The following is a 21,650-nucleotide window of genomic DNA, read 5'->3' on the forward strand; positions in this document are numbered from 1 at the left end:
GCTCTTCCTGCCCATGGATCCCCTCCCTGTGCTTTAGTAAAAACACCTTTTTTTGCACCAAAAGCATCTCAAGAAAACTTCCTCGACTGTCCTCTCCCATCCCACATCGCCCTCACCAAGGGAGGTACTGGGTGCATCAGCACAGCCTCAGGTCACAAGCCCTTTGACTGTGAGCCAGGTTGACCTGCATATTCTCACACCTAAGAAATGACCCAAAGACAGGCACAGGAGTTTAATACAAAAGAGTGGAAACAGTATAAATGTGGGTCAGTTGTCTGTTTTTAAAACATAAAAATTAAACCCAATACAGCTATTTAAAAAGTCAGGCTCTTTAGGTACTGGTGTGGAATGGGTTCCAAGATGTTTTTCTAAGAGAAAGGCTCCAGGTGCAGGGACTGGTGAGTGGCGGGCCATCGCCTTTCTCTGGGAAAGCCAAAGTGTGTGGGGAGGACCAGGTAGGTATATGGCCTGGTCTGTGGGTGGCCTACCCCCTGGGCGCTAAGTAAGAAATGAGGTGTGTTAGCTTGTGGGGAGAGAAACTAGAGGCTTGAGGAGGGGGCATGAGCAAGGCGGATTTTCATTACCCACTTATCCGTCAATGGCTTAGATTCTTCTGGAAAACCTTGGTGTTAGGTGAAAAGCCATTACATCAAAGATATTTTCATTGTTTTTAATGAAACAACCTGACCCAAAGTAGCAGTTTTCACGCTTGAAGAAAATATTTTGATGAAACATTGAGACAGTTTTAGACAAGTAGCAAATGGCAGTCTAGAAGTCAAGAAATGTGGTTTTGCGTCCAACTGTGGGGATGTGAAGGCTTGTTTTACTCTCTGGAGGAGGCTCGTGGAGGACGTAGGTGGGAAGAGCCATGGGGGCCCTTCTGGGGAAATTGTGTTCTTTCTACACCATTTTCTTCATCCAATGCTCAACCTTCGTGGGTCTCGCAGTTATTCTGTCCTCAAATGCCACTTAAAGTTATATTGCAGAAAAGCACCTTTAGGGCAAAATCCGGGCTACACAGAGGGTTTGAGAGGCGTGGGGGCAGCGCCCCTTGCGGCCGACACGGGCGTGGCCGCAGAGCCTCCACCTGCCCGAGGGGCGCGCAGAGCTGCGGGCAGTCACCCACCTGCGCACACCTGCCCGGGCCCTGCGCACCTGCACACACCTGCCCGGGCCCTGTTTGCGTCTCGGACCAGGATCTGCGGAGTCGGGCAGATGCCATAGAGGGATGCAGAGTCAAAGCAAAGGTTTTGTTTTTTATCTATTTTTAAGATTGGAAAAACAAGAGCACGTTTGTTTTCAGGGAGATGTGCCACTGGATGGATGGCGAGGGAAAGAAGAGCTGCGGCGGGGGGCGGGGGCGGGGGCACAGGCTTCCCGGTGGGTGCGCCCGTTGAAAAGCAGGAGGGCAAGGGGTGGGGTGGGGGGCTTTGGGGGGTGGAGACTTTGCTTCTACTGCGCCAGGACAGGACGCAGGAGGAGAATATGGGGTGTGATGCGAATGGGGCTGGAAGCGCACATCTTGACTCGCGCACGGTCTACAGGGGGCAGCGCAGAGTTCTGGTCCTGAAATGGAAACACGTGGTCTCCGTGGGCGTGTCTGAAATTCCCGACGAGCTCCTTGCGGTCTGCAGGGCCCCCCAGACCTCCGCTCCGGGCCCGCCGGGTGCGCATCCGCAGCGGTCGGCGGCTGGAACACCTCGGCTCACGGTCGGCCTGCACTTTTCCCTAAGCGGGTCACTCGGTTTCCCTCCGGAGCTGACAAAGCACGAAGGTGCTTAAAACGTTGTCCACTCTCTTTGTACACGATCAATCCTAATAGCTGGGAAGGCGGCAACGTAATTTTGGCCAGTGACGCTTGCAACGCGTTGGTTGTGGTGAGCTCACTGGAGACTCCCCCCTCCTGCGGCCGGCTCTGGCGGGCACCCTGAACGTGGGGCCCTTCCTGAGCCCCCCACCCCACCCCCAGCCACCCTTCCTCTGCGCCACTTTGCACCTGTCTCCACCTGCTTCCCCTCCCCACCCCACCCCCAACTCCCCCGCGAGTCTTGCCCTAAAGTGCTTGGTTTCCTTCCGACTGAGCATCTTTAGAGCAGGGAAGAAATCGTGCGTTTCTGCATCCCGAGCAAAGTGGCAGAGAGCAAACAGTACTTCCTGTTTTCCCGTGGAATCCTGGCGGGAGGAAAGGATGTGCGTGGACCGGCCCACTGGCGGGGATGGGCGCCCGGGGGTGTTACGGGGTGTTCCGGCGCCACCTAGAGCCGAAGAACAAAATAGCCGAAGACGAAGCCACCAGTGCGCGCAGGTGGCCTTGTGAGCACTGCGTGCTTGCGGGCAGGTGAGATTCCTACCTAGAAATCTGGCCTCGAGGAAGAGCTGCTCTTTTTGGCAGATCGGTTCATTTCACAGATAATAATATCTTTCTGCCTCAAACACTTTGCTGAGATATTTGCCCTGGGAGTCCTGCGGTGGGTTTTAACGTTTGGTAGTGATTTGACCGTGGACTCCCTGCGGTGCAGGGAAGGAGGCCCTGCTGAATGGAACTATAAATGCGTCCTACCCTAAGGGATGACTTGGGAGAAATTTAGGTCCCGGCAATAAATACTTTGTTTTCTCTTGGATCCCTAATTCTACGTAGAGGGAGTCAAATCCATTGTCGTGCCATTGATTGGCGTGAGGGCGGAGTGGGCTGAGACTTGGAGGTGTCCCCTGGTCCTGGGGCCCACACTTCCCATGGCTGCGGCTCCCAAGGCCAGGGAGCCCTGTCCCCTCAGCCCATCTGTGGAAGGAGAGAGGGGAAAACTCTGTCACCTGCCTGCCTGCCACCAAATCACTACACAGGTTGGAGCAGGAAGGCTTATTGTTTCATCTCTAGTAGTTGGTAATACAGAAACCTGGACTGCCACACATCTGACCCTAATTGATGATTAGTGGAATGTGGGGACCACTTTTCCGCGTCCTGGATCAATGACATCCTCAACACAATGTGGGCATTTTCCTGTCAACACTTCTGGCTGTGGTCAGAGGCCTAAAGACTGGATATTGGAGAGAGAAAATCAGGGAACACTTCTGTTCCTTTTTTTCTCAGGCCATATCCAAATGCTTCTAATTACTGAGCCGTCTGAGTAATGCGAGACTCAGGGCGACTTCATGGTTTCCAAAACGTTCACCTACAAAGTGACCAGCATCAAGTGGAGATGGAAGAAGATTGTGTGCCCAGTTTTTTCACACACACCTGTCTGGCCTTGTCATCACTTCCTCCCTGAGTCGGTCAGCAGCGAGGGGTGCCCAGAGTCACCTGTGAGAGGAGTAGCCACCATGTGAGGCACTCGAATCCTCCCTGGCTGGAGGAAATTTAAATAGAATTACAATCTCCAAAGATAGGAAACTGAGGGATTTTTAGCTTTACTTCCCTTGACACATGGCATAGCCTGAGGAAAGAGCACAGACTGCAAACAGATGTGCATTTACATTCTTCTACTCTGCTAACTCACTCATCGTGGCCAAGTTATTTTACCTCACATGATCTCGGTTCCCTCCTAGGAAAGTCATGGATAATAACACAGTAATAACTAAATGAGGATTTAGTGACTGGCACCCACTATGTGCTAGAACACCAGGTACAGTTGTGTGAGTCGTGCATTGTGCCACCTGCATGTCTCTTTAAAGATGTCCAGCCAGAGACAGGTTGCCTTTTTTTTTTTCTCCCCAGGCTTTGGTAAAGTATTAGAGTACAAGGGTATTTTGTTGTTTCTCAAATCATAAAAAGTGCTGAGTGAAATAAGCCAATCGGAGAAGGACAAACATTATATGGTCTCATTCATTTGGGGAATATAAATAATAGAGAAAGGGAATAGAGGGAAAGGGAGAAGAAATGGGTAGGAAATATCAGAAAGGGAGCCAGAACATGAAGACTCCTAACTCTGGGAAACGAACTAGGGGTGGTGGAAGGGGAGGAGGGCGGGGGGTGGGGGTGACTGGTTGGCGGGCACTGAGGGGGGCACTTGACCGGATGAGCACTGGGTGTTATTCTGTATGTTGGCAAATTGAACACCAATAAAAAATAAATTTATTATTAAAAAAAAAAAAAAAGTAAAACTAGCCAGGAAGCCTAGGACTCCCTGCTGGAGGAGGCAGACAGGGGAGGGCGGGGCTGGGGGCGGGGTGGAGGGTGGGGCGGGGTGGGGCGGGGGCGGGGCTGGGGGCGTTGCCTGGCAACCCGGGAACACCCCCGCGGGGGAGGGGCTTCGAATGTTTGTCGGTCTCCGCAGTAACTGCGGCGTCGGCGCGGAGCTGGGTCGGGGAGACCATGGCCGGGGGTTCAGCGCCCGAGTGTAAGTGCGCGCTGAGCGCGGCGGGTTTGCAGCCCCAGGGCAATTGCCCAGGACCCCAACTCCTCCGAACCTGGTGCGGAAAATGAAGACCTTTTTGGGTGTCTGCTCCTCAGCCCCGGGGCACCGGGGTGCAGGACTGCGTCTGGGGCGCGGTGCCTCCTCTGAACACCCAAGAGTCACACTCAAAGGAACAAGGTCATGTGCACGCGCGCGTGTGTGCACTGGCCGTGTGCGCGCACGTGTGTCTGTGCTTGTGCATGGGTGTGTGTCCCCTGGGAGGAGGAGGGGGGAAGGGGGAGATTCCGAGACGCTGTTCCGAGTGTTCTTTTCAAAAAGCCGCACCCCGCCAGCCACCGGGCAGCCGCCCGGGAAGGTGAGGGTTACTGTTGGGATTTTAGGAACGGGAGGTGAGGGGAGTGCACCCAGCTCCTTGGACCCCCAAGCCGTCGCTTGCCCACCACACTGCGGCCTGAAAACGGGATTGGTGGTTCAGATGAATTCTAGTTGAGAGAAAGCTTCCTGGATTGAGCAATATTGTCTGAATTACAGCCTATCCCAAAGGAAAGTGTATTCCCTGCAAATGCATTTCACACAGCAGTGCGAGCGTTGGTTAGTGGGCAGGTGAGAGCCCGGCCGCCGGCACGCGCTGACCCACTGACCCACTGACCACTGGCCACTGGACCTGACCTAAACCCTAGCGGGCTGTTTCCCCCCCTGCCAGGTGACGGTGGTGATGGCACTCCGCCCCTGTGGATTCCCCACCATGTCTTCTGTTCCTCCCGCAGTTACTCAACTTACTGGTTGTGTTCCTGAAAACCCACTTTTTATAAAGACTCCAAATGATAATGTCAGTTGGGTCTCTGGGCAGGTGGCTAATTGAATTTCTAGTCATGCTATTTTAGCACTTTGTGTTTTTTTTTAATTTATTTTTTATTGGTGTTCAATTTGCCAACATATAGAATAACACCCAGTGCTCATCCCATCAAGTGCCCCCAACAGTGCCCGTCATCCAGTCACCCCCACCCCCGCCCACCTCCGTTTCCATCACCCCTAGTTCGTTTCCCAGAGTTAGGAGTCTCTCATGTTCTGTCTCCCCTTCTGATATTTCCCACTCATTTTTTCTCCTTTCCACTTTATTCCCTTTCACTATTTTTTATATTCCCCAAATGAATGAGAACATATAATGTTTGTCCTTCTCCGATTGACTTATTTCACTCAGCATAATACCCTCCTGTTCCATCCACATCAAAGCTAATGGTGGGTATTTGTCGTTTCTAATGGCTGAGGAATATTCCATTGTATACAGAGACCACAGCTTCTTTATCCATTCATCTTTCAATGGACACCGAGGCTCCTTCCACAGTTCGGCTATTGTGGACATTGCTGCTAGAAACATCGGGGAGCAGGTGTCCTGCTGTTTCACTGCATCTGTATCTTTGGGGTAAAACCCCAGCAATGCAATTGCTGGGTCGTAGGGCAGATCTATTTTTAACTCTGAGGAATCTCCACACAGCACATGAGAAAATGCTCCACATCACTGGCCATCAGGGAAATACAAATCAAAACCACAATGAGACACCACCTCACAGCAGTGAGAATGGGGAAAATTAACAAGGCAGGAAACCACAAATGTTGGAGAGGATGCGGAGAAAAGGGAACCCTCTTGCACTGTTGGTGGGAATGTGAACTGGTGCAGCCACTCTATTTTAGCACTTTGAAAGTTCCTTTCTGCTTTCAGGTATGTTGGCTTCCCATGCACCAGGAGGTCCATGCATGTTGTCCAGTAATTTACAGTTTTGCACAGAATACTCCTTTCTCTATGTGCGAGTGGTGTTTGGGTAATGGGCTGTGGAGGTGGTGGGTGTTTCCAGACGTGGTCACCGAGGCTCCTTCCACAGTTCGGCTGTGTACACATGTACACAAAACCTCTGAGCCCATTTTTGCCTCGCAGCATTTGTGTTCATGGTACTTAACTTTTAGGAATTGCCCTATGAGATTCAAATGGTGAGGCGACCGCATGTCCTATGCACAAAGTACAATGTGATCGTTGGAAACAAAAAAGCGTCTTGTCTTATTTCGGTATTTCTTAATAAGTCTGGATTCTATATATTAAAAAGTAGGAGGAAAAATTAGTTGCCAGGTAAATCCCTAACAAATAATCCAGGCACCTGCACGCTGGCTATGCAGCAGGTGTCGGTAACACTTTTACAGTCTTCCAGCCTTTGGAGGTTAGTTTTTCTTTAATATGAGGTAAAGAAACTGAAGCCTCTCCTCTATAAAGTTGGGAGGTATCACCACATTGTTCCATTTGGGGTCCCTGGTGGGGGCAGCAGAGTGCTGTGGGTGGCCCCCTGACCTCTCTCATGGAGTCTTGCTCTCCCTGACTTGTCAAGTCTATGAAGCGATTTTCCTGCCACTCCTGCTGGCCGCTAGCCCGCCCCTCGCCGTCCTCACCATCACGGTCTGGGGACGAGGGAGCCTACGTTGCACATGCTGTATTTGTTTTCTTCTGCTGCTCTAACAGATTAACACCGATTTAGTGACTTAAAGCAAACCAAATTTGTCATCTCCATTGTGTAGGGCAGGAGTCTGGGTCCTGCTAGGGACTCGCTGGACTGAGATCAGGGTCCCCTCTGAATTCTTGCATCGAACACATACCACAGGGATGTTTGCTGACTTAAGTGTGGGGGTGAGGGAGCTAGCCCAACAAGATGTCTGTGGGATTCCGAGGTTCCCCAAGATCAGATCACAGAGAGAAGTGACTTGTAATAATTGTGACATTACAGATCTCCTGCTTCGGTCCTGGAAAAGATGAACCACCAAAAACAACACCCTGTGTTCAAAAATCTCAAATACTAGTGTTTGAAATATTTATTAAGTTAAGCCTAGTCCAAAAAACTTCTTACTGTGTCTTATCCGTAGCTATTCAAAATTAGCTTGGTTTTACCTAAAGCAACTTTGTTTCCTGATTGCTTTGTGAACAACCACATTTTGCAATGAATTATTTCAACCATTTCTGTTCTTTTTCTGTCAGTTTGAGATGGTAGTCTATGCCAATAGCAAATAATGTTTTCAGGTAGAAAAATAATTAAATATTTATTGCCAGTATGGGATCCTGGGTACATATTGTAAGAACTTGCCAGAGAGAAATGGAATCCAGATTCTCTGAATCTGGTGAAGCAAGTTTTGTTGCAACCTAAGGAAAAATATTCTAAGTAGGAAAATGATTTTTGCTAAATTTCTGGTAGTTTCAAATCCTTTTTGGGAATAAACAAAGGATAACACAACCACGGAGCTGCCTCCTTCTCCCACTTTTTAAAGAGAGTTGGAATAATGTGCGTCATGGTGAATTTTAGGTGTCAACTTAGCTAGGCCACGATGCCCAGATATTTGGTCACATTTCATTCTGGATATTTCTGTTGAGGATGTTTCTTGGGTGAAATTAACATTTATATCAGTAGACTTTGAGTAAAGCAGATTGCTCTCTGAAATATGGGTGGGCTTCATCTAATCTGTTGAAGGCCTTAATAGAATAAAAACTGACCTCCCCAGAGCAACAGGGAATTCTCTAGCAGAAAGCCTTCGGCATGAAGTGGGTATCCAGCATCCTGGCCTACCGTGAGGTTTTGGACTTGCCAGACAGCATAATCATGTGAACTATTTCCTTAAAACAAATCTCTTTATGTATTCTCTCTCTATCCTACTGGTTCTGTCCTCCTGAGAAGCCTCACAAATATGGTGTGTGTTTAGTGCCTTAAGTGTTTATACCCTTGATGAATTATGATTAATTGTCTTGAAAATTGTTCTAATATTTTAACATTTTGTAAGTGGTTTCTTTGAAGGAATAAGCTAATCTATAAGGATAAATTCTCCGGAATCCTACTGTTGGAAGTATTTGTGCTAATATCTGACCACACAGATGGGAGAGGTTCATTTGTCTTTTCATGGGACAATGCTCTGGGCTAGGCAACATCCCTGAGATGAGAAGGCTCATTTCCCTGACTTCTGGTATATATTTGGCATAGTCCCCAACACTTTGAGCATGAAAAGAGAGTGCTCTGTGATTGTGTTGTGTCCCACAGCACCAGTGACCTCAGGACAGGTAGCATGTTGGGTGGACCTGACTTAATCACATGAAGCTGGTCCTAGAGGAGGGGGCCAGAGATAAGGGGCTTGAGAAGTATGTAAAGGGGAGTCAAGGTAGGGGGGTATGTGTTCAGGGTTGAGGGCAGCCACTAGGAGCTTAGGGTGACCCCCATCAACAGCCAACCAAAAAGTGGGGACCTCAGTCCTACAACCACAGGAACTGGATTCTGTCAGCAACAGGAATAAGCCTGGAAGCAGGTTTCTTCCCAAAGCTTCCAAGACCTCAAGCAGGCCCACATTTTAGTATCCATGTGGTAATGTCCTGAGTGGAGAATGCAACCCCTTCAGGCCGAAGTTCAGACCACTAGAACTGTCAGCCAATACATGGGTTTGAAGCTACTTGGTTTGTGATAATTTGTTACACAGTAATAGAAGCTGTCCCACTTCTTCATATTCTCTGGGCCTTTATCTCTCTCTTTTTAAAAAATATTTTATTTATGAGAGAGAGAGCACAAGCCAGGGGGGAGAGGCAGAGAGAGAAGGAGAAGCAGACTCCCTGCTGATCCAGCAGCCAGATACAGGGCTCCAACCAGGACCCTGAGATCATGACCTGAGCTGAAGTCAGATGCCCAGATGCCCCTCTGGTTCTTTATTTCTTTTCTTAGGCGAAAACAAAGGAAATAATGTGTCCTAATTTATTATCATTATTTCAGGCATGGATTGGTCAGGGAGATAGGTTTGGATGTGGTGTGGGTCCTAGAAGGTCCTTCCCTGCATTGCTTGGGCACCTGTGGAATGAAAGAGATGATCCAGCAGTTTGGATAAAAATGTTGTATTTAGGAATCAGTTCTGCCACTTATTAGGTTTCTGGACCTGAGTGGGTCACATCACTCCCTCTCAGCTTCCCTTTTACAAAATGGGGACAAAACCAGTTACAGATGGAATCATGTGAGGACCAGAGGATGCAACAGGGTTTTGGATGGACACAGGTAGTGCCTGGTCTGTGGGGGTTCAGAATGGGCCTTCCAGGGCTCTGCAGGGCCTGCCGTACCACTTTGTTGCCTGTGCCCTTCCTAGCTCAGGTGACACCAGAGGACAGAAGATCTGTTTGTTTTTTTTCTTCCGGGGTTTTTGGGGAAGGTCAGGCATAGGCTAGCAACTCTAGGGCTCTCATAGTGCCTGGCCAGAAAGAAATCTCCTTTCCTCACGTTGAAGTCTGGGCCAACTCATGTTCTACTAGAAGCATTTCATAAGGTGTTCCCTGTACTATACTCCTTCACTAAAGACAGATACCATTTATGGAGTAGCTGTTCCACACCATGTGATTCTTTGCCAAATGCAATTCCATTTAGCTATCAATCAATCCTTTTGAGTAGGATGATTATCCTGGTCTTGTGGTGGAAGAAAGTATGATTCAGAGAGATATGTAAGCTCTTTGAGATCACATGGTTAGGAAACTGACTCGAAAAGCCAGCTTATTGTTTCATGTACTGGACTGTAGGCCCAAATGGAGCCTTCCCACTGGGACATATGGGAAGCCAGGCCCTTTGTGGAAGAATCTGGGGTCCCCATCAACTTACCCATAGGTTTTACTCTGTGGCTCCTTATCCTCCTGCAAGTGGGGAGGGGAAGAGAAGGGGTGACTGGCTCAGTAGTCACTGAGGGTTTTACTGACACATTTCAATATTAAGAGAGAAAGAAAAATACCTGTCTTCATTTCCTAGGGGTGGCTGTCTCTAAATGCCATCATTATGAATTGTAATTAGACTGTTAAACTTTTCCTTTCAGAACTCTTTGTAAAAAACCTTGTATCGAATCAAAAACCCCATCCTCCCTCCTGGCTTTGCAAGGCCTTGGACTTCCTTCCTTCCTTCCTTCCTTCCTTCCTTCCTTCCTTCCTTCCTTCCTTCCTTTAAAAATATTCTTTTTTAAAGATTTTATTATTAAGTTATTTCCACACCCAACATGGGGTTTGAACCTACAAACCCAAGATCAAGAGTTGCAGCTCTATGGACTGAGCAGGCAGGTGTCCCTGCAGGGTCATGGGCAACCTGATCAGAACTGCACATTATGTGCATCTAGAAGCCCCCTGTTTGCAGTTGGGCCTGGCCTGTGCGCTGTTTTCCTGTTTGTGTCTGTTGGCTCCTCCTGTGGGAATAGGATATACCAGCTCAGCAAATGCACATAGCTGTCTTATTGTGGAACTAATATTTAATAATCTTATTATCTTTTCTGACCAGTTTACCTGAAGTGGAAGCACTGTGAGGTGCAAGGCGTTAGGACTTTATGCAATCTAACGAAACTTTTGAACAAAGTTCAGAAAGATCACAGAGATGACATCTATCTCTACACCTCTGGGCACTTGAATCCCAATAAGCTCTACAGGCCTCCTGAGACAATCCTGAATCACTGGCCCAATGCCAGTAGACCAAAAGGGGAAAAAATCTTCAAAGTAGAAAAACCATGTGATAAGAAGATTGCAAAGATGAAAGATGCTTTGGCTTACTTTACCATTAATACAGCTCTGACTCCAAAAGATGCCCAGGCTACACCACTATTCAGGTATTTGAACCCCCTGGAGCATATTTCCCACACTTCAGAAGAGGACTTGACCCCAAGAAAGCCTCCAAGAAAAGAGGCTTCTCCTGAACTGCGGAGGAGAGAAGAGTTGAGATTGCCAGAGATGAAGGTTCTCAAGTACAGAACAGTGGAGTCCAGCCGTCAGTGTGTGATGTCTCCCCAACACAAGGATGAATACCAGTATGTCAGCTCCTACTTAGCTGGCATAACGAAGGCAGACAAGTATAAGAAGTTCCTGTGTTTCCAAAAGGAAGTTCTTGCAAAGCAAGATCTCATGAAGAACGATTTCACTGGGAGCAAGGTCGCAACATGCCATGAAAAAAAGTTGGAACAGGTAAGGAGGTTGATTTTGCAGTACTATGGGCATACTGCTGTGGTTCAGGTGTCTAAATGCTATGGATGGAGATCTACATTCAGGCACCTCATTTACATTTCCAGGTAGAATATAGTGTACCTACCAGTTGCTGAGAACATCTGACATCATGTAGTTGATAACAGGGAGAGAGAAAAGAAGTCTAAGTCTGGAAACAGGTCAGTTGGAAGTGACTTCATAGGGAGAGTGTCAGATGCCAGCTGGCAGCTGTGGTAAATAAAATGTTCATGGATTAGCAGACACATCTGAGAAAAAGTTTGCCTAACTCACTATGAAAGCATGGGAGGGAGAGTGAGGTGGGAGTAGATGGTTAGGTAATGTAAGTATAGTCTGCCTTTAGTCACCCATGTCTGTGAAAGGTGGTGAATGTGATGGGAGGCACTTTGGTGAACTCCTGGGGGCTATTAGTTGTAAAGAAGGACCTCGGATGTGACAATGAGAATGCAGGATTACCTGAGAGGACTACCTGAGAGGACTAATGGAAAGAGGAAGACCATGGGGACATTGTGGGCACAGTGAATCCTTGAGTACAGGGCATAATGGAGTGAATAAAGAAAACATAGACCAATGTGCCTTCAACAACTATGCTATTGGACCTTCTCAGCACTTCTGGGAGGGAATCAGAGGCACCATGGTTTGGTGCCTGGCTCTGCCCAGCCCCAACTCTGGGGTGGTGGGAGCTGGACCCTCTGATAGAAAGCCTTGTGGAAATTCTCATTCCTTCACCTGAGGAGCTATTTGGAAAGGAAAATTAAGACATTCTGAAATGACTGGTTTTGTTTTACAACCAGGAGCTCCAGAAAGTATGTGTATGCGACCCTCAGCAATTCAACAGACTGCACGTCTTCAGAGAAGTCTTTGAAGACATTTGCAATAGTTCTTTGATATTTGGTGATATCTTGAAAGAAATTAAGGTAATAAAAATGTTTATTTCCTACATAGCAATTGAGGGGCATACATGATGTTCTGCACAAAGGATTGCAGTTTTCATAGAAATTCTACCAATTATCATGGCCTCCATTCTACAGATGAGGAAAATCACTCACAGACTCAAAGTAATGTGCTTATAGCCACGGAAATCAGAAATGGGCCTTGTGAATAAACCACCAGCGAGCTCACTCCTTAAGCCCATTTTCCCTCACTAAAGCTTTCTAAGTTGTACATGTATAACATAAACTATCATAATTATGCCTAATAATTTCATATAAATTATAATGGAATTACACATTTGCTGTGATTTCATGATGAAAGTTACCTTCATATCAAAGCTGATTTGAAATGAGGTTGCTTCCAGATCTTACTATTGCCTAAGTCCTAAAGATAATGAATACTTATGAGCAGTCGTACAGCTGCCTGTTCTCCAGAGAACATCCCTGTCCCTAGAGAGCTCATCTCTGGCAGGTCAACAGGACCCAAATCCACAGAGCATCTGTATGGCAGGAGATCACATGTTGTATGTGTGTCAAGGTATTTTGTGATACTATTCTGATGTGATCAATAGTTAATACTCAAATGTGCTTCAAAGTTGGTGAGATTGTATACACTTTATTTGGTATATTGGTTTATAGATTGAAGGAAAATTTTAGAGTTTTGGAAATCATCTAAACTGACATCCTTAACCTCTATATTGTTTATAGCTGCAAATAAACTTACATTTTAGTGTTATAACACATTTTCAATGGATTTTTTTTTTTTTTTTTGTACAGGATGAATATGAACTCTACATGGCGATACTTCTGCAGTCCACATCCCCATCACAGTATGAGGTAACAGCTGATCCTACAGGTGTCTAAATAAAGCCTATTTCTTTACTTCTTCATATTTCAAGAGAAGTAGAAAGCATTCTGAATCCAAGAAGCCCCATTTGTGCCTCCATCCTAGAATACCTTTATGCCAGTTGAAGGACACTGTGGGTAAAGAATTTACCTTCTACCCACAGTGAGAGTGATGTTGGGGTGGAAACACACATTTCCTGTGTTTTGCCAATGTCTCTGACCACCCATTGTCAGTGATCTCCCTGGCTGATCCTTCTGTAACCAAGCCCTCACATGACTGTTTTACTCAGCATTAACCCTCTCTTTCCTTCCTCTCTCCGTGGTTATGAGATACATTTGCATACTTTACAATGATGACTCCCAGCTCTCTGTATGTCACCCTGGTGTTTCCTGTAGGTTCCAAATTATACATATTTCCCGCTTCTCACTGGATATTGACACTTAGATGTCTGGGACAGGCAGACTACAGACCTAAAAATAGGAAGATTATCCCGAATTACCTGGGTCGGCCCAACCTAATCATGTGCAGAGAACCTTCTCTGGCTGGCATCAGAAGGAAGAAGTGGTGGGAGGAGATTCAGAAATATTCTGAGTGAGAGGAGGATTCCATGGCTGTTGGGAGCTCTGGGATGGAGGGTCCACATGCAGGGACTAGAGAGAGGCCTCCAGGAGTTGACAGCCAGCAAGGACAGGACCTCAGTCCTACAACCACAAGGAAGTGGGTCCTGCCAACAACCTGAGTGATTCTGGAGGATATTCTGCCTCAGAGCCTTGAGAAAGGAAGGTAACCCCACCAGCACCTTGATTTCAGCCCAGTGAGATCTGAACCGGACCCAACAGAGCTAACCCAGACTCCTGCTCTACACAATAGAGATGATAAGTTTGTGCTAAGCCACAAAATTTGTGGCAATTTGTTATGACAACAATACAAAACTCAGAAAATGTTCCATAAATATCTCAAAATAGAGTTTCCAATACTATTTTTAAGCTGTCTTTTATTGAACATTAGCTACCAAACTCTGTGTGTGCGTGTGTGTGTGTGTGTGTGTGTGTGTGTGTGTACCACATCTCATTGGTGCCTCGCAGTGGCCAGGATTGCACACCTTCCTTGCATTTTCCTGAAGAGGCAGCTGTGCTGAGATGAATAATGTCCTCCAAAACATTGTGTCTATCTGGAAGCTGTGAGAGTGATCTTACTGGGAAATGGGGTCTATGCAAATATAATCAAATGAGGACGAGGTCAGTGGAGTGGGAGAATCCTAATCCAGTGACTGGTGGCCTTAGAAGAAGAGGGGAATTTGAATGGAGACACAGAGGTTTGGGCCACTGTGTTTTCATTTTCATTTGTTTTTGTGTACTTTTGGATGTCATCTTTGATTTCTTAGTTAATCTATTCATTGTTTAGAGCAGGTTGTTCAACCTCCATATATTTGTAGTTTTTCTGGATTTTTTTCTTGTGGTTGATTCTCATTTCATAGCATTGTGGTTGGAAAAACTGCGTAGTATGACTTTGATCTTTTTGAATTTGTAATATTTGTTTTGTAGCCCAGTATGATCTATCCTGGAGAATGTTCTACACCTGGGAAGAATGTGTATTCTGATGTTTTAGGATGGGATGTATTAAATGTATCTGTTAAATCCACCTGGACGAATGCGTCATTCAATGCCATTGTTTCCTTGTTGATTGTCTGATTGAATTATCTGTCCATTGATATAAATGGGGTGTTAAAGTCCCCTACTATTGTTGTATTACTATCAATTAGTTTCTTCATGTTTATTATTAACTGCTTTATGTATTTGCATGCTTCCATGTTGGACACATAAATATTTATAACATATCTTCTTATTGGATTGTCCCCTTTGTTACTATATAGTGTCCTTCTTTGTCTTTTGTTCCAGTCTTTGTTTTAAAATCTATTTGTCTGGGATGCCTGGGTGGCTCAGTGGTTTGGCTCAGGTCATGATCCCAGGGTCCTGGGATCGAGTCCCATATTTGTCTCCCCACAGGGAGCCTGCTTCTCCCTCTGCCTATCTCTCTGCCTCTCTCTCTCTCTCTCATGAATAAATAAAATCTTAAAAAAAAATAAAATCTATTTTATCTGATATAAATATTGCTACTCCAGCTTTATTTTCACATTTATTTGCATGGTAAATGTTTCTCCATCCCCTCACTTTCAATCTGCAGGTGTCTTTAGTTCTAAGATGAGTCTTCTGTAGGCAGAAGACAAATGGGTCTTGGTTTTTTAATCCATTCTGTCATCCTGTGCCTTTTGATTGGAGCATTTAATCTACTTATATTCAAAGTAATTTTAATAGATTTGTATTTATTGTCATTTTGTTACTTATTTTGTCTTTGTTTCTGAAGTTTTTCTTGGATCCTTTTTTCTTTCATGGTTTGTTGGTTTTCTTAGTGATATATTTGGATTTCTTTATTCTTTGTATCTATTATTGGTTTTTGATTTGTGGTTACCATTAGGTATGTATATAACATATACATACCTATATATATTATATAGGAGTCTATATTATAGGAGTCTATATTAAGTTGATGGCTGTTTAAGTTTGAACCCATTCTTTACTCCTCTCCTCTGCACATTTTAGGTATATGGTATCATATTTTACATCCTTTTATTTTGTGAGTTTCTTGATTTATTTTTTACAGAAATATTCATTTTTACTGTTTTTAGCTTCCTATTTTCATACTGTCACTTTTGGTCTTTTTTTCCACTCTAAGTGTCCCCTTTAATATTTCTTATAGGGCTGGTTTAGTAGTTATGAACTTCTTTAGTTTTTGTCTGTCTGGGAAACTCTTTATCTCTCCTTCTATTCTGAATAATAGCCTTGCTGGATAGAGTATTCTCAGCTGCAGATTTTCCCCATTCAGCACTTTAACTCATGCCACTTCTTTCTGGCTTGCCAGGTTTCTGCTGAAAAATCTGCTGATAGCCTTATGAGGTTTCCCTTGTATGTAATTGTCTACTTTTGTATTGCTGCTTTAAAAAATTTTTTCTTTATCACTACATTTTGTCCATTTTAATTACAATATGTCTTGATGTGGATCTGCTTTTTAATTTTTTTTTTAATTTTGTTGGAGGTTCTCTGTGCCTACTGGACGTGGAAGTTTCCTTCTCCAGATTAGGGAACTTTTCAGCTATTATTTCTTCAAATAAATTTTTTGTCCCTTGTTCTCTCTCTCTTCCTTCTGGGATCTCTATGATATGAATATTACTAAGTTTGATGGAGTCACTGCATTCCCTAAGCCTATTCCTGTTTTGCATAATTCTTTTTACTCTCTTTTGTTCAGCTTAATTACTTCCCATTACTCTGTCTTCTAGGTCATTAATTCATTCCTCTGCTTTTTCCAGCCTGGTGTTCATTCCATCAAGTGTGTTTCTCATTTCATTCATTGAACCCTTTATCTCTGCTATGTTATTCCTTATTCCTGTGTTAAGGGTCTCACCAATATCTTCTATTCTTTTTTCAAGGCCAGTGAGTATCTTTATGATGATTACTTTATATACTCCATCAGTCATGTTCTTTATATCTGTTTCACTTAGCTCTCCGGCTGTGGCCTTGTCCTGTTCTTTCATTTGGGACAAATTAATTTATCTTCTCATTTTGTCTAAATCTCTGTGCCTGTTTCTCTGTGTTAGGAAAGTCAGCTATGTCTACTTGTTCTTGAGGTAAACAGCCTTATGAAGAAGAGGTCCTGTAGTGCCACGCAGTGTAGTGTCACTTGTCCCCCAGGGCCTGGCACTTCAGACAGTGTCTCCAATGAGTGCTGCATCCACTCTGCTGTTTTGTCCTAGCCACTTTATCCTTTAGGCTGCTTGTCTGCAGAGGCTTTCATGGCCTATTGTAGATGGTGTTTGGTCCCTGGCCTGAAAGTGGTAAACTTTAACTAGGTTTGCTCTGCTTGTGAAATGAGACCTGTCACCACCACTGCTGGAACCTAGACCCTGCAAAACTTCCAGGTTGGGAGATGTGGTGTTGGTCAACATTTGGGCCATTCCTCTGGGGGAAGGGGCCCACTGCTCTAGGACTGATGCAGATGTGGCTGGGAGATTGGGTTCCATGAAGCATGGGGGGCTGGGGCAGTGCTTTGTGTAAGCAAGTTAGGTAGTGAGTGTCCAGGCTGCACTGGTTCCTGCAAGTGGTCCTGTGCTTGTGCTGAGTACTGGCAAAGGAAATAGTACCTGCCAGTTCCTTTGTTCTCAGAGAGATCTCTCTGTGAATGCTTCCTTTCTGGGACACACTCCAAAAGGAGCAAATAGCCTCCCCACTGTGTGCACCAGGTGCTCTTCAGATTTCTGTTTCCAAGCTGTATGTCCGTGAACTGTTTGCCCTGCCTTCCCTCTTAAAGCAGCCTCAATGTCTTCGGGGGGTCTCCCTGAGGCAAGCACACTGACCCTTAAAACTCTAGGCTTTACATCCCACTAGTTGCAAGAACTCAGGACATTCAGCCCCTCTTGTTTTCTAAGCCAATGGATATGGGGATTTGTGTTCCCTGTGTGGGATCACTTATGTGCTGTTCTGCTCTCACCCTTCTTTGTGACTGTGGCTCCCTCCCCACCACATTGGCCACCATCCGTTTCTCTCTCAAATCATGTCTCCATATCACTACCTTCCTCAATGTGGACTCTTGTCTACCTTTAGTTGTTTTTCCAGCCTTCAGGTCAGTTTCTGGGGTATTTAGGGATTTGATAATTAGCTAGTTTTATTTGAGGGATGAGGTGAGCCTGGGGCCCTCCTACTCCATTGCCATCTTCCTCATCTCTGATTTACTCCTTAATGCAAACGTATATATACATGTGCAAAGTTTCCTTGTTCTGAGCTTTTCATGCCGCAGAAAAGTAAGTTTTTGTTTGATAGGAATAAGCAAAGGCTCCAGTTGGGGGTCTACCTGGTGTTCCTTAGTTTTTGAGGTTCAGTCCAAAAAGAACATACATGTCTTTATCCTGATCAAATAATCAGCATGAAAAGTGCCCTGGCCAGCAGGGCATCAGATCCTTCTTTCTGTTTCTGGAAATCTGGCAGCCCATCACCTAATAAAGCACAGATCTTTGTGTCTCTACATTTGAATCTAGCATTGCTTTATATCCATGTAGAATAATAAAATTAAATGTTTTCTCACCAATTTAGAAATAATTGTGGTGCTTATGATGGTATACTTGGAGCACTTTATTCAGCATTTCTTTTTCCCTACACAAACCCATAGTGAAACCCCTACGACTTTTTAATTTTCTTAAGAAAATAAAGTCTTAAAAATTTAAAAACAATATTCTACCCAAATCTTTACATGACATAGTTGTCCCTCCTTCAATATTTTCCCCCTCCCTTTCATCCTTCGATTTGCCCATTTTACCTATAATTTCTATTTAGACTCAGGATATCTTAGATACACTATAATAGCAAAAAAGGAAGATGTTCATCCTTCCTGTGTGTGTCTTACCCATTATGACCTTGTCTTTCCTAGACTTTGCTAGCTAATGCCAAGGGGCTAGAGAGGAGTTCCGTGAAGACAGCAGATGTCAACCAGGCCAGGGAGGAGCTGAGGGCAATTGTGACAGCCACCAAAGAAGCCCTGGAGCATAATGACAAGTGAGAGTTAACAATATGATTGGATTTATGTTGGGATTATACTATTTTACAATATATCAGGATCATGTGACAACATTTTTTATGCATTGTTGGGTGCGGCATGCTGCCCTTACTAATACCATATCATCTTTCCTGTCTCACTAGCCATCATATCTGTGACTGAGAAATTCAATGAAATCTGGTGTCTGTAGCGGGGGAAGGTGGGTTGGGATGGTTTCTGAAGGAATGTCATCTTTGGTGGTTCCCTGGGGACCTACTGATAGGTGACTGCTGCAATGTCAAGACACCTTTCATGAATGGTCTTATTATTTTTTTTAACTTAAAAAACTTTTAACTTTTCTGTTCAGACTTTCAGATGAAATCACAAGATGATAGGGCATATGTTTTATAGAGGATTTAAACAAATATTGAAGCAAAGCCAACATACTCAAAATATCATCAAGAAAACAAAACATGAAACAAAAACCAAAAAACAAAACCATGCCTTCAATATAAGTGGAAGACAAAAAGCATCCAAACTTCAAAATGTTTGAAAATAGAAAAATACACATCAAATGCCAGTGAGCATGGAAGCAAGGAACCAATGCTGAAGTAATAATGATATGGTGGGAAGAGGTTTAAAAGGAAGTTATCAGCATACTTTAGAATTGTGCATTGAAGGGAGAAAGATACAAGGGAAGGGAATTTAGAATCCCATAAAAGAAGAAAATTGAAGAGCAGATGACCCTTCCACTACTGTTCTTTCCTCCAAAAAAAGTTATCTAATAAAAAATCAAAATAAAACGCCCTAAAACAACAACAAAAAAACATACTTTGCTATTATGACAAAAAATAAGTCATCTTGATTTAGGATCCTCACACACTACTCAACCTACTCTCCCTACCCACAAAAAAATGCAGAGGTGCAAATGATCTCTGCACAAACAACTGTATATATATATATATATATATATATATATATATATATATACAGTATAAAATGAAGACCCACACAATTTAGCTATTTAGGAGAAGTAAACTGTACCCCAGCACTCTAAACTTAATTAAATATTCTCAAAAGAGTGTTTCTAGCTATGAAAATGACCTTGAGTTAGAAATGTAAACACTAAGCACAGCTATCAACTCAATAAAAAGGAAGATGTGAAGCAAGATTTGATCACTGAGGAAAGATAGTTGAAAAAGTCAAAATTATGTCTTAGATACAGATGAAATTATGACATGTTCCAGGAGGGATAGTCATGAGTGATGACACAATAAGGAGCATTAGAGATAAACAAGTCAGAAAATGAAAATAAGATAACAAAAAAGAATAAAATAGTTGGAGAAAAACTGGTTGAAGTGGAAGACAGGAAAAGAAGATCCAATTTACACATAATTAAAGTCTCAGAAGAAGAAGAAAAAGCAATGGAATAGAACATAATATTTAAAACTATAAAACATTTAACATTTCTGAAAACTAAATGCCCTGAATCTACATATTGATAAGGCTGCTGCCATTATTATTAATTCATTTAATCTTAATTTATTAAAATTGGGGGTCATAATACTTTACTGTTTCTTTTCATCTCTGATAAAATGAGCTAATGTATATGAAGCTATTTAATCATGAGGCCCCTATAGACAGGTAGCATTGACTCATTTGTGGCATTGATGTTTTTAACCAAATCACAGGATTTCTCTGTATGAGCAGTGCATATTAGACTCCCCTTTTTGTTACCCCTCTAAATGTATTAGAAGTAGGACAATTGACTTAGTTGAGCTTTTTTTTTTTTTAAAGATTTTATTTATTCATGAGAGACACACAGAGAGAGGCAGAGACAGAGGCAGAGAGAGAAGCAGGCTCTTCACAGGGAGCTCGATGAGGGACTCGATCCCGAGACCCCAGGATCATGCCCTGAGCAGAAGGCAGATGCTCAACCACTGAGCCACCCAAGCATACCAATTTAGTTTTTTGTTTGTTTGTTTGTTTGTTTTTACTAGGGAGAGAATACAGACTACAAATGTTTTCATTTCCCTTTAAAAAATTTCTTATATTTTATTTTTAGTGTAAACAGTAGGGTTTGTGAATTGTATTTCTGGGGAGAAATCATAAGGTGTGTAGTGTAGTCTGCATTCTAGCCCAGTGATATGCCTCTACTGCCCTCATCTGTTGTTCATCTCAGAGTGTAAATGCTAGTTTCTTTGCCTCCTTGCTTTGTAGAAATTCAAGTAACAAAATAATATCCATAAACACTATAGGAAATCATTTATTTTATGTTAACCAGCTTCTTCAACTAGTGGTTTATGCAATCTCAGTAAGAAAGTATTCTTTTGTTTGTTTAATTGGACTGATTTAGGCTTTCACTTTATATAGAGTTTCAAATTACCTTTTTTGATAGAAACTGAGATCACTTTTTATTCCTTAATTTTTAAGAAAGACTTGTGGAGTAAACTAGACAGAAGAAGAAAGGTATAAATGGAATTCTGATATTTTACTGTTTTTTTTTTTTTTTATTGCCAAACTGTAGACTCAGAAGTGAACTAGAGATGGAGCACACATTGTTGCAATCTGCTAAGGAAAAGTCAGGCAAGTAATTGTGTGATGTTTTTCTGACCTCTGGATGAAGAATCTTGATGTCTTCGTCTATGATTTATGGCATCCTGCTATTATTTGTTTGAAAGGATTTCTTTCAGAGATCTTGTTAAATTGTATTCATTTATATTTTTTCCATCAAATTCTTTAGGAATACAGCAAGTTTTCATTTAATCTGAAGTGGTTTAAATGAAATACTTTAAAGGTGCAGGAAACAGTTCATCTCTTCAATAGATCCTGTCAGCATGGAGATTATTACTCTAGTTTGCTTTGAGCCCCTTCGGTTTTTTCAGTTTCTCTGGAATGAGATACAACATGTACATGACTTC

The 21,650-nt window shown here is 43.7% G+C and overlaps 1 protein-coding gene across 2 annotated transcripts in view; it reads left to right on the forward strand.

Annotated features, from left to right (window-relative positions):
• The first annotated feature begins 1,030 nt into the window (after positions 1–1,030).
• Positions 1,031–21,650, forward strand: part of C1H6orf118 (chromosome 1 C6orf118 homolog) — a 31,538-nt gene continuing 10,918 nt past the window's right edge. The window contains exons 1-6 of one of the 2 annotated variants that reach the window (XM_072766476.1): positions 1,031–1,247; positions 10,661–11,334; positions 12,165–12,287; positions 13,080–13,139; positions 18,625–18,749; positions 21,257–21,315. In XM_072766476.1, the coding sequence (XP_072622577.1) occupies positions 1,229–1,247; positions 10,661–11,334; positions 12,165–12,287; positions 13,080–13,139; positions 18,625–18,749; positions 21,257–21,315 (1,060 nt within the window). In that variant the 5' untranslated portion in view covers positions 1,031–1,228. Of the gene's footprint in view, positions 1,248–4,263; positions 4,335–10,660; positions 11,335–12,164; positions 12,288–13,079; positions 13,140–18,624; positions 18,750–21,256; positions 21,316–21,650 lie in introns of those variants that run through there. The other variant, XM_026015974.2, reaches the window with a different exon arrangement.

Source organism: Vulpes vulpes, chromosome 1 (genome assembly GCF_048418805.1).
Source record: "Vulpes vulpes isolate BD-2025 chromosome 1, VulVul3, whole genome shotgun sequence".
Classification (NCBI taxonomy): Eukaryota; Metazoa; Chordata; class Mammalia; order Carnivora; family Canidae; genus Vulpes; species Vulpes vulpes.